This window comes from Folsomia candida, unplaced genomic scaffold (genome assembly GCF_002217175.1).
Source record: "Folsomia candida strain VU population unplaced genomic scaffold, ASM221717v1 Fcan01_Sc014, whole genome shotgun sequence".
Classification (NCBI taxonomy): domain Eukaryota; kingdom Metazoa; phylum Arthropoda; class Collembola; order Entomobryomorpha; family Isotomidae; genus Folsomia; species Folsomia candida.
In genome coordinates, this window is record NW_019091206.1 from 3,862,304 (window position 1) to 3,874,568 (window position 12,265).

The following is a 12,265-nucleotide window of genomic DNA, read 5'->3' on the forward strand; positions in this document are numbered from 1 at the left end:
AAGTCAAGGAGATGCTGCACACGCTTTTAATCGCAGATTTTAATTTGCATTTCTTTGTTACAAATGGATTTTAGAGTTGGATCTCTTTCGATAAAAGCAAGTGTGCAGCTTTAATTTTAAGCTGGAGTGGTTCAAAGAAGTCGGAGGGAGGGAGACCAAAAGGAGGCAGCAACCCTCTCCTCTTTTCCCTGCTCCCCTTTTCGCCAACAGGCTCTGATTCCTCGCAAAAGTGGGAAATAAGTGGGTTAAAATGTGAAACGACTCGACTCCTCTGATGGAAGTGGCACAAAGTATTATGTCGAAATTATCATTCCCCAACTCTCATGTTGAGCGTGTAATATGTAGTGAGCGTATTTCCTTCATAATTCAGCATTCGATTCTAAAAGGAATTAGTTTTTTTCCTGACCCAGAATTCAGTGGAGACTGACACTCTTTTTCGGGAAAAGGGGACCCACAAATAAGTACACACAACTGGGTGCGATGGAAAGTTGCTGTGCTCCTCAAAGTCTCCAAGCTAGTTGGCAGAAGATAATACGAAGACAAGGAGCGAAGGAGTGGGCCTGTTGATAAAGCGTTTTCCATTTCATCTCTCCTCATGCCCACCTTTCTCCGCGTCCATCTCTCTGCCCTGCTGGTAAACCAACCTGGAATCTCCGGCCTCCCCCTGAAATCGGAGTGAGGAGCAGGGAAAGCAAGACAAGGCGGTTGGAGTGTCCTTATGGGATTATAATTAAAAATTTAATGGAGCACTGACTGGGATATGCATAATGGAGGAGCACAATAAGCACGGTCTTCGTGTGGCCACATGAAGCAAGTCTGCTCCTGGCATTTACAATTTACTCGGACGAATTGGATCTGAGGTGAACAATGTTTTGTGTCAAGGTGTGTGCAGATTGTTTTCTCTCCTCCTCAATCTCAGGAGGACAACCCTTCACTGACAGAATCACACATGTTGATCCCTTCGGATATGTTACAGTACTCGGTGAATGAAGGTGAAGAAGGGTTTTAATCCATGGCCCCATTTGCGCCCGCTGCACCTACTCAAAAGGGCGAAAACGCAAAAAAATCCTGTTTTAGCTCATTAAAAGTAATTAAAACCTTCAGATACAATTTTGATGGGATTTTCATTTTCGCTTTTTTGTGAACTAGATTATCATATCCAGTTTTAAGCTCAGCTTTTTTAGTACTTTGATTTCTTTTAGAAGACATTAGCTTTTCGAAAATATATTTTTTAATTAATTGAAATTGATTTATACGATAAAACAACTATCTGGGGTAAAAGAATGATCAAGAAAATCCGCAAATTATCAAAACTGATCAAAATTCGATTTTTTTAATGCGAGCAGTTTAGCCTGGGATTTCTGTTTGAGGGGGTGTAGCGGGCGCAAATTAGGCCATGGAATAAAACCCTCTCGCACTTTTCGTACAATCACCCAGTACTAAAACATAAGGGCATCAAAATCTGTAGTTCTCTCGGTCAAGGGTTGCCTTCCTCAGCCACTATCCGACCACACACGCATCCCACCACCACCAACAGAATATGTACAAAGCCGACATTCTTTTCTCTTCCCATCACTTCATTGGCTTCTGGTCTCGTTCTATTTAACAAAGAGGACAAGCAATTCTCAATTCGTCACTGCGGATGAGAATGCAGGAGGAGGACGACGAAGCGATGTTGGACACTTATCTATCTATCAAGAAAGAGGACGGAGCAGGTGAAAGGTTACAAAAGTAATAATGTCGTCACCATCGGCTATTCTATTCTATGCATTTAAGCCAGGTTTAAGTGCTGATGGAGTTTGCAGCGACTTGTGTCGACTTGCCTCGATATCCAATCAATCTCGCTCTCTCTCTCTCTGCCTCAAGAAGATGATAAAACTTGTTCAATATCTGATGCCATTTCACCTCACTGAATATTGCATAAGCTGAAATAAATTGAGGATAATGTAGGAGCTGCTGTGAGAGCGATTGAGTTTTCTCTTTTGGAATCTCATAATGATCTCTTATCTCAAAAACCTATCCAATTCTCATCAAGTCCATCCTCCAACAGCAGATTCCCTGCTTCATTACGAGGCACAAAATTCATTAACGACCACCAACCCAAAGGTCTCAACTCATCTCCATTTCCAGAGAAGTGCTTCAGTTTTCGAGTCCAACGACCAAAGTCAACTTTGAAAACCATCATCACGGCGAGTCTGCTGGGAGTGCGTACGATTGCTCGGGATGAAAATAATATTGGTTCGAAATGTGCCCATGCAATAGATTGACAATTTTGCGTTGTACCATTTAAACTATTCTTTTCTTGCCATTGTTGTCGTATTTTGAAGAACGTGGATTGTTTTTTTTTGCCAGGAAGCGTTTTACGATTGTTCATTTTCATTCAAATTATCCACTTTTCAGCCAGAAATTGTGGTCTCTGTATTTACATGTGCGTGGGAAAAGGAAGTTGTCTATTTGAGAAAATGGATTGGAGATTGTTTTTCCGCCCAGCCGTGTGTCGGCGGATGGATGAGGTGGGTGGGGGCGAATTCTATTACGTCGTTCCATTATCCTGCTTCTCATTCAGTCCACGAGACTCTCTCACATCTGAAGGAAGGATGCATGCCAAATACAGGATAGTTTTCTCCAAAGACGTGGTAATTTATGCACATTGAGACATTGAGAGTCAGAGGGGATCGATAAAGGAGTAATTAAGTTTTGGGAAATGTGCTGAATATTTGGAGACGAGTTCCGTGGGGATCTTCTCGGCTCGGCTAAATCACTTTCCAAAAAGTCTCAGAAGCACCAAGCCACCCTAATTCACACCATATGCATGTCGCACTTTGTTGTCGCACCAGCAAGACAACAAGATTACACAATTACAAATATATATAAGCCCTCGTATGAAGGAAGGCAGGGCCACGAGTCAGAATCATAACGATTTTGAGATAAACAAAACCTTTTGATCCGTTTTTTACGAAAATTAAACCAAATTTGTCTGTTGACTTTCATAGGAAGTCAATTGCAATGCGGATTGAACCGGAGCTAACGATAAGAAAATAGGAAATGTTAGTAGATTTCCGTGATTCCAGAATTTACGTATGAATTTCATGATCGGTAAATAATAGAAATTGTCCTGTTTTATTGTTTCGGAAGATCAATGAGCAAAATTGTAACGTGTACTAATATAACGTAAATAAGTAGCAGAAAAACAGTGTATTTAGGACAGCCAGATTATTGTGTTGATTGAAACAGCAAAAAACCCGATAAGCAAAACCTGCCAGAAAGGAGTCGAGGATTCAACTCATTTTTTGACTGCTTTAAAGGTGCGTTTATGCTTTCTGATTAATTGTAGCGATCTCTTAGAGAATTGATAACCGACGGGTTTTTAGTTCCCGTCCTCGTTACATTCGCGTCGCCATAGCGGTCGCTATGCAATTCGCCATGCGGGTTTATGCATTGTTTCCTCCTTCATTTCACGGCACCTTCACGATCACCATGAAAGTTGAACAGAGTTCAACTTTTACACGGATGAAGGAGCAAGGAAATTTTTAGAAACCATTACAATTTTATAAATATTTCCATTTGCGATTTCAAAATTTTACAAAATGACTACAAAAGTGATATCTGCGCCCAAATCTCCACTGGATCTGGAAGAAAAATTAATTCTTCTAGTTCAGCAACGTCCAGCACTGTACGACAAGAAGGATCCTGCATACAAAAATAGAAACACTCGTGCGGTGATGTGGGAGGAAATTGGAAAGCTACTAGGAAAGACAGGTCAGTTTGTTTTACTGCAGAGTCTATATTCTCACTTGTATTAACTCTAAAAAGGCAATTTTTCAGAGTTCGATTGTCAACAACTGTGGACAAAATTACGCAGCCAATTCAGCGGATTCCTGCGCAAATTACGCAATCCAAGTGGAAAAGAGGACAAGCCACGTCCCTTCTTCCGGCATGAAGGAACAATGCGTTTCATCCGTGACATTGTTGACCCGGATGAAAGGTAATAGTAGTTTATATTTAATTGCGTAATGAGTTGGTTAAATAATTTTGGTAATGACACTATCTCTAAACAAACAGTACCGTGTCCAATCTCGTGACTGAAGATGATTCTTCGTTTGTGGATATGCATGGACCGGGGTCGGAGATCCAGATTGAAGTGATTGACGTGGATAAGCTCCCCGAAGATTTTGACCCACTCTCAATTGAAGAGGAGACAGCGACGACTTCTGTACTTGTACCACGGTCACAACCAGCTTTACCATCGAAGGTATTTGAACGAGAAGAATCATTTATATTTAGACAACAATTATAAATAATATCAATTACTCTGATTTAATTCGTAGAAACGAAAATTGGACGCATTTGACAAAGAGATGCTGGATTTGCTCAAATCAAACGATGATGAACACGACAGCTTCGGAAAAATGTTGGCCCCAAAACTGCGGAGAATTGCAGATTTAGACCGGAAAGTATTTCTCAATCTTCAGCGCAAAATCAATGATGCAGTGCTTGATGCAGAAATAGAACTTCTTGCGTAATTATACAGCTCTAAGTCATTAAAATGTTTTTAAATAATTCTGGCTTGTTATTCAAAAGTTGCAGTAAATAAATCCTTTGTTTTTCATGAACGAGATTTTATTTGCAAAAATCATATTAAATTAGGCATTTTAACAGATAAATTATGAAATTCTTGACATTTGCCATGAAACACTACCCTCATTACTGTTAAAATATTCTAAAAATCTGTCCCGTACAAGTACAGCTTCTAGACGCCGGTTATTGCTGCCTTGTTGCCGCAAAGAGATCATTCCCGTGTCCCCAGTGGTAGTCTCCCTCCAATTTCCCGTGGTGTTCCCATCATCTGAATCCGCCGTTATCGTATTCATATCTTGCTTATCAATAAGCAAATTGTGGAGAATTACTGCGGCATGGATTACGAGCCTGGTTAAGTCAAGTGATGCAACTATTGGCGTGTGAAATATCCTCCATCTAGCAGCTAACATCCCGAATACATTCTCCGACACATTTCTCGCTCGAGAAAGACGGTAATTGTAAATACGACGCTCCAGGGTGAGAAATTTTCCTGGGAATGGCTTCATCATGTAAGGCTTTAAAGCAAAATCGTCATCAGCCACGATAACATGGGGTTGGAGGTGAGGTCCAACTATTTTTGGCTCTGGTAGCCCCAATTTTCCATTTTCATGCCTCTTTCCTATTTCCGATCGTCCAAATACGCCTCCATCTGACTGCGAACCCGAGGCTCCAATATCCACAGCAGAAAATTTGTATTTATGGTCGACAACAGCCATGAGAACAATGGAGAAGAAGCCTTTATAATTGTGGTAAGTGGACCCCGAAAAATTTGGTGCTTGAATTCTGCAGTGTTTCCCGTCTACAGCACCAACGCAATTTGGAAAATTCCACCGAGTTCGGAAGCCAATCTCATTGGTTATCCATTGATCAGTTGTCGGTGGTGGTAGATGAATGTGGCCGAATATTTTCACTATTGCTTGCAAAACTTCTCGTAGAATCTTCGAAACTGCTGATGGTGATATTCGATAACTGAAGGAGAGAGAGATTTGGGAAGCTCCGGTGGCAAGAAATCTAGTAGATAGAGGTCATTTTCACTCAGCACTTAACTATATTTGATATCAAATTATTACCTTAAAGTTATCCCAAGTTTCTCTTCGACAGAAATAGGTCGGCTATGGGTCATTTTTCCTGTAATTTCCCCAGTAATCAGCATCAAAATCTCATCAAAGTTTTCCATATTCATCCTGTAAAATGTATTAAAAGTTTGATATATTGAGAAACAACTTTGTATATGCATTTTACCGGAAGTAACGGTGATGATAATGAGGGTCTTCACGCAATTCTTTCATTAAAATGCTGTCTCCCTGGTCCACTCGATTCCAGAACATAGGCCGGATTGAAGCAGCTCGCACTTTTCGCTTCAATTTTCTTCGAAGTCTCCGGAGAATCAAGATTTTGGTAATCAAACGTCGATCGGGGGCCGGCATAATTGTTTTTGTGAGATTATGAAATGGCTATGATTTTTTACGGGTTTTTACTTTCCCTTCGATGACCGATAGCTAAAACTAGCGTTGAGAGAAAGCGATCGTAAAAACTACAGAAAGTGTAAACCCGTTATGAAGGAAGGAACGCTAACGCTATGGCGACGTTATGTAACGAGGACGTTAAGCATAAACCATACTTAAGTCGCACACAGGTGAAGGGTTGGTGTATGAGAGAAACTATACAACTGAACTCCACCGCAATTCCATAAACATTCAGGTTTGAAATGCTTTCAAAGACCTTGGCGTCTTTTTGGCACCCACTTTCCGAATCTGGTGTCATGTCAAGATCAACTTGGAATCTCTTTTGACGCGTGTTTCGCAAGATATTAGCTTTAATTTGACCTTGGACGTGAAAAGTCAGTCAGTATGTATTCTAGTAAATGTACGCACAAGCCACACTTTTCTCCAGATTTTTCCTCTCCTAGAAACAATGCATGTTTATGTTGTTGCTTTTCCCACTTTGCGAAGGTTGGGTGAAAACAATGTAAAGTTTCGTGTGGGGCGGCAGACCTATGATTTTTATTCCTTCAAAGCGTCTGAACATAGAGGCTGCTGATGGCGAGGCTGTTGAGGAGATATGAACATACGCGAGCCGAGTATCAGAAGAACACTTTGGCAAAATCAACATTTTTGTGGGTTGTTGTTCCGTAATAATCGTTCTGCCTGAGGGGTTTTGAGAATGAGATTGGGTAGGACGACGACTGGTCTGGAGGTGGCGTTTGGGATTTGTTTTGCAGGTGTATTGAACAATTGGCAAGAAATGAACAGCATGCATTATCTCATTTCGGAACGTGAGATGAAAGAGAAAGCCGCGTTTCATTTCCTTTCTCTGGATTAATTGAATTTTTGAGGTTCCACTCCACTCAAAGTTTTGGTTGAGTTGTGAGCTCCTTATCGACACCAGACGGATGTCGACTCACGGAGGAGCGAGCGGGTGTGGAGGCAGCGGTGGGAGAAAGTTCTTGCGGTTTCTGAGGTGCAGCCCAGGCACCTCCATATTTACCGGCTGGCCGTATTTGCCTTCCTCTGCCACAGGTCGGTCGCAACAACTCATCAAATTGTATCAACCATGATCTCATCTGTTGTAAATTTCCGGACGTAGGTTTTGGTTCGAAATGGAGCAATGGTCGTACTTTGGATGCGTCGAGGCACGAGATGGTAAAGTCCGACGAGTCCGACGAGTTGGTAAAGAAATGATGACTTGGACTTGTTGAAATGTTCCACAGCTTTTTGTTTGCTTAGTACTTCAACTTGGGAAATTAAACGGGTTTCACAGGGAGCTCAGCTTCATCAGAATCCCTAATTCCATGGAGCAGACTAACCAGTGTTGTTAAATTTGTGGGGATTATTGAATCTACAATCATCCTTCCACTGCCACCGCCCCACCACCACCAGTGATCCCTGACAGTGTATGGAATTAGGATTGTGATTTCTTCACCTTTATTCATTTCTTTATAAAAATCTCAAACTCAACTTGGAAAGACAAAGATTGCTCAGCTAAAACTGCTTAAAACTAATTTTTCCTGTCCCAAAAAATCTCAACACTTGAGAATTCCACAATAGGCTAGGTGCTTCCTCCCATACAGCAGCCTCTTAAAGAGTGCCACACAGCTTTATGCAGTGATGAAAAATTTGTCAGTGGTTTTAAATTCTTGAAGGATTAGAATTTGACTTGAGAAAAGGCTACCTTTTTTGTGACTTCAACTAGTTTGGAACTCAATCTAATATATTAGCTTTAGCTTCTAAGAAAAATCCGTAAGACAACGGTTTTAATTTCGAGTTGACATTGGTCTCAGCCATAACTTTATTTATTCGAGTCTGAGCTGTAATCAACGCTCCTCGCCTCGACTTAAACTATGTTGGACTGTAAGCTAGCATTAATGCAATATTAGTTCAATGACAGGATGTCTCCGGACCAATGTCATCATTTATAATTCAAATGATCAGTTTATTTAGCAGTTCAACGTGGGAATGAGACATCACTACGAATGAGAGCTGTTCCTCGTCAACGAGGATTGGAGGAATTATTTTATATTTTAAATGATAGGTCATTTTATTTACAAAAATTTTGTGAGGGGCCGAATGATGATCTCGGACGCCTATCCTAATCAAGTCGTGATTTTCCTAAGCCAACCCATCAACATCGGGGTTTTCCTCTACTAAATTGACGACGTTCAATTTGGTACAATTTTTTACATACAAATTCGGCACATTTGACACGAGACTTCATCATTCCAATATGCATTGACACTTACAATTAGCGATCGCAATTACAAAATCGTTAGTCTGTATCTGCTAATCTGTCTGTATGGTTATCATTTTATGGGGCACCTCGCCATAGAAACGGTGTCAATTAATCGTGTTAGACAAGCATAGACACACGAGAACTTAAAGTTGGTAGTCAAGGTTCCAAGTTACTGCGGTTTCATGAAGGACAGCTACGGAATTAAAATAAATCAGACCCGAAAAAAGTGGACTTTGAAAATACTGAGGTCAAGTCAACACGAGACATCAACAATAAAATAATTCTACAGTTGAGCACAACTTGACCACTCAACTCGTGCAATTCATCTTGATTCGGGATGCCAGAGAAAGATGGCGACACGACGGGTGGACCTGGCCCGCCACTTGAAACCAGACCAGAGGTAATAGACAACCTTTTGAGGGGGAGGACGTCATATGTAACGGTGACGTGTGTTATACGCATATATGAGCAATCTTGTAAGGATTGCTATTCCATACGAATAGGTTCCCCCGGATGGAAGGGGTGCGAGTGCAGAGTCGCTCCTCGTGCCGGGCGACAGTGACGAGAATGTGAACAAGGAGAAGAGTTTGAACAAGTGGCATGACGTGAGCGAACCCCCATTTTTACAACATTTGTGTGTCCATTTCCTAATTTTCATGATTTTCAGTTCGAGTCCCAATACTCTCTCGCAATGGAACAGTCGGCGATCATCGAACGAGAAACGTGGGGTTCGCAGCTTGAGTTCCTCATGTCTTGCATTGCCAGTGCTGTCGGTAATTTTCAGAAAACTTGTACTCTCAACATCTCTTTGGATTAAATAAATTAATGTATTTTGGGTTTGGTGGCACAACAGGTCTCGGAAACATTTGGCGATTTCCAGTAAGTTTAAAGGTTTTGGTTTTGCAGTGTAAATTGAATTGATATTCTTGCATTGTGTTGTTGTTTTAGTTCATCGCCGGTCAGAACGGGGGTGGGGCCTTTCTGTTTCCATACATCATCGTTCTGTTCGTCATTGGTCGGTAAGACGAGTATTTAACAAGTAAATATTTAAATGTGTGTATCTCGCGTATGCATAACTGTGTAAAAAAGTAGCTTTTAGTGCAAACGGAAATAATTTTATATCAATTTCAATCTAGACCCATGTACATGATGGAACTGGGGTTGGGACAATTCGTGTCTGGAGGTCCTGTGAAAATTTGGGAAATGGCCCCTGGCTTCAGAGGTAAACATAAAATTAAGGGGAGCCACGAGTCACATATTCTGATCCGGAATTACAACCCTGCAAACTTGTTTTCGCAGGTGTAGGATACACTGCGACATTTGCGTCTTTCTTACTTGGCTCCTTCTACAGTTGTATCATGGGGTGGGCTTTCTCGTATATGATCTACTCATTCTTCCCCACTTTGCCCTGGGATAGGGATACCTGGTCACCTGTCGGCCTTAACAAAGTCTCTGTCGACAAAGATCCAGGAGCGTTTTTTGGGTAAAACAACGTGTTTATTTACATGTATACGTAGGTTTTTATGCTTTCGATTACAGATTTGTGTGTTATGTTTGTCATCAGATATGGACATTTGGGAGAAGTAGTAGGAAATCCTAATCACACTCAGTTCCGTAGAGGCAAAGGGCTTGATGGTCCTCCCGTATTTGCCACAGCTATGGGGCTATTGGTCAGTTGGTGCATTATATGGGCCAGCATGTTTGCTGGGTATGGATGGTTTTTTCAATCTTGATTGATATTATCACACTTAAGTTTGAGCTAATTACTTTATTTAATGACTCGTATGTTGACTGGGGATATTTAGCATGTCCGGTTCGGGAAAGGTTGCGTATTTCACCGCGTTGTTCCCTTATGTCGTCCTCTTTGTCCTTTTGATTGGCGGCGCCACGTTGCCAGGAGCATGGAGAGGCTTAAAGTTTTTCTTTACACCAGATTTCGCAAAGATTGTGACACCAAAAGCGTGGTTTCAAGTAATGCCAAGTAACGCTCAAGCTGCAAATTTGAATTTCTTGTAAACATGTGAATGCATGCATCAAATAGGCAGTGGGACAGTGCTTCTTCTCATTAGGAATCACCTTTGGGGGCTGCATCATGTTTTCCTCATTTAACAAGTTTCATCATAAGCTTGGCAGGTGCGGTACATCACTCATGTCGTAGGATTGAGGTAAAACCAACTTAATGTCTAATTCTTTTGCAGGGACATCATTATCATTGGAATAATGGACACCTTTACAAGTATGTTGGCAGGAACTTGCCTCTTCATGCTTTTGGGCCACTTGGAGGAGCAAAATCTAGGTAAGCTCGAAAACAACAAGACTGTGGAGAACTATTCGGACTCCGCCGGTGCAGGAATGGCATTTGCTGTTTTCCCCAATGTACTCGAAGCATTTAAACCTTATCCTTTGCCGAATGTATGCACACACAAATTTTCTAACCATACGAAATTTACATGGTACGCAAGATAACAATGTTACTCTCCTCTAGATATTCTCCTTCCTCTTTTTCTTCATGATCGTGGTTCTGGCCGTAGGAAGTGCAAATGGGTTCGCATTTACGTACTTCTGACACTCCTAAACTTCAGTCTGTGACTTGTATGTAATTATCATAGGATAATTGGAGCCATTGTGACCGTCATCTGTGATGCTTTTCCTAAATGGAAGAGAAAAATAGTCCTCACTTCCCTGTGCGTATTCTCATTCTTCATTGGATTGTTGTACACTTGCAGAGTGAGTGCAGAGATTATCAGTTTAGGCTTTTAATTGTTTAATCCATTTAACCTGAGACAATTGACTATCTGTTCAGGCGGGAGGCCACATAATTGACATTGTGGACAAGTTCGGGACGGAACAAGTTGTTTACATGTTGGCAATTTTCGAAACTGTGGCAATCGCCTACGTATACGGGCTAAAGAATCTCTGCAACGACTTTGAGGTGAGGATATATGTGGAAAATTATGTTTCAAACATACTGGCTCTTTCTACATTTTTACTACGATAATTCGTATTACAGTTCATGTTAGGGTACCATTTGAGCTGGTATTGGATCATCAGTTGGGCAATTGTTCCAGTCTTGTTGGTAGTCATCTTTATCAGCTACATGGCTACCTGGAAACCTTTCTATGGTCATCCACTTGTTGCAATCAGTAAGTACTAACTATTCCAGGATGAGATCAACTTAATACAATTGACGGTTTGGACAGTTTGTGGATGGTTATTGACTTTCGCTGCATGGCTCATACTTCCAACCGTAATGGTCCTAGTCATCTGGACAAGGAAATCTCGATCCATTGTCAAGGTATGCAAAAACCGAGTTGTATATCATTAATAGAGTATATTCAAGTTCCTCTTTCAAATCAACTCGACTTATTTTTCCGCCACTTTTCTGCAGAGAATCAAGGCGAGTTTCTGCCCCACCAGGAAATGGGGTCCGAAAGGTACCTGCCAATTATCACGACTCCACTTTGATTACAATATAACTTTAATTTGTATCTGTATCCATCTGCAGATCCTGCCGTGCGTGAAGCTTGGCGACGATGGAAGAAGACCAGACCCACGGAATTTGCCTTTACGTCGGAAATTATGAAGGCGTTGGGTCTGCGGAAAGACGAATTGCCCGGAAACACCCAAGCCTACTGGTCAGACCCCAACGAGTCGATGTATCAGCCGGACTCAAAAATGCCGTCCTCCACGGATGTTGTGACCCCGTCGGAACAACAGTCTGGCCCTGTCACCGAACCACCTCCCACCTGATCACCCACTTTCTCCTCGCTAATAATATGCTGCAAAATTATAATGAATGAATTGTTAATATTTGTCGTACTGAATCTTTTCATCAAGCACAAAATTTTAAAGCGACTCAATGTATAAAGCGCAATAATATGGTCAATTTCGTAAATAAAATGCGCAATGCGTTTTTCATTCAATTTTCATACGCGTCTACAGAAAGCGACACGAGCAC

At 41.4% G+C, this 12,265-nt stretch overlaps 3 protein-coding genes across 3 annotated transcripts; 2 read left to right on the top strand and 1 right to left on the bottom strand.

Annotated features, from left to right (window-relative positions):
* Positions 1-3,313: 3,313 nt before the first annotated feature.
* LOC118437530 lies at positions 3,314-4,613 on the top strand. Its single transcript, XM_035856589.1, has 4 exons — positions 3,314-3,759; positions 3,826-3,985; positions 4,063-4,252; positions 4,329-4,613. The coding sequence occupies exons 1-4, from the start codon at positions 3,588-3,590 to the stop codon at positions 4,521-4,523; spliced, it is 717 nt and encodes a 238-aa protein (XP_035712482.1). The 5' UTR covers positions 3,314-3,587; the 3' UTR covers positions 4,524-4,613.
* Positions 4,583-6,005, bottom strand: LOC110855849 (protein ALP1-like). The gene is made up of 3 exons (XM_035856613.1): positions 5,821-6,005; positions 5,649-5,762; positions 4,583-5,604 (listed from the first exon to the last, which is right to left on the bottom strand). Exons 1-3 carry the CDS (start codon positions 6,003-6,005, stop codon positions 4,665-4,667), a joined length of 1,239 nt encoding a protein of 412 aa, XP_035712506.1. The 3' UTR covers positions 4,583-4,664.
* A 2,146-nt stretch (positions 6,006-8,151) lies between these two features.
* LOC110855850 (sodium-dependent nutrient amino acid transporter 1) lies at positions 8,152-12,236 on the top strand. The gene is made up of 18 exons (XM_022104242.2): positions 8,152-8,707; positions 8,811-8,912; positions 8,975-9,080; positions 9,161-9,186; positions 9,256-9,326; positions 9,444-9,529; positions 9,607-9,790; positions 9,872-10,015; positions 10,113-10,278; positions 10,349-10,440; positions 10,506-10,719; positions 10,793-10,851; positions 10,917-11,034; positions 11,111-11,239; positions 11,318-11,450; positions 11,508-11,602; positions 11,696-11,741; positions 11,813-12,236. The coding sequence occupies exons 1-18, from the start codon at positions 8,645-8,647 to the stop codon at positions 12,055-12,057; spliced, it is 2,079 nt and encodes a 692-aa protein (XP_021959934.2). The 5' UTR covers positions 8,152-8,644; the 3' UTR covers positions 12,058-12,236.
* Positions 12,237-12,265: the final 29 nt, after the last annotated feature.

Bases quoted from the DNA above. Each gene is read 5' to 3' on its own strand.
- LOC110855850 (XM_022104242.2), top strand. From the start codon at position 8,645: ATGCCAGAGAAAGATGGCGACACGACGGGTGGACCTGGCCCGCCACTT. The intron at 9,530-9,606 runs GTAAACATAAAA...TTGTTTTCGCAG, and splicing joins AATGGCCCCTGGCTTCAGAG to GTGTAGGATACACTGCGACA. The intron at 10,720-10,792 runs GTATGCACACAC...ACTCTCCTCTAG, and splicing joins AACCTTATCCTTTGCCGAAT to ATATTCTCCTTCCTCTTTTT.
- LOC110855849 (XM_035856613.1), bottom strand. From the start codon at position 6,005: ATGCCGGCCCCCGATCGACGTTTGATTACCAAAATCTTGATTCTCCGG. The intron at 5,763-5,820 runs GTAAAATGCATA...TACATTTTACAG, and splicing joins TATCATCACCGTTACTTCCG to GATGAATATGGAAAACTTTG. The intron at 5,605-5,648 runs GTAATAATTTGA...TGAGTGAAAATG, and splicing joins AAACTTGGGATAACTTTAAG to ACCTCTATCTACTAGATTTC.
- LOC118437530 (XM_035856589.1), top strand. From the start codon at position 3,588: ATGACTACAAAAGTGATATCTGCGCCCAAATCTCCACTGGATCTGGAA. The intron at 3,760-3,825 runs GTCAGTTTGTTT...GCAATTTTTCAG, and splicing joins AAAGCTACTAGGAAAGACAG to AGTTCGATTGTCAACAACTG. The intron at 3,986-4,062 runs GTAATAGTAGTT...CTAAACAAACAG, and splicing joins ATTGTTGACCCGGATGAAAG to TACCGTGTCCAATCTCGTGA.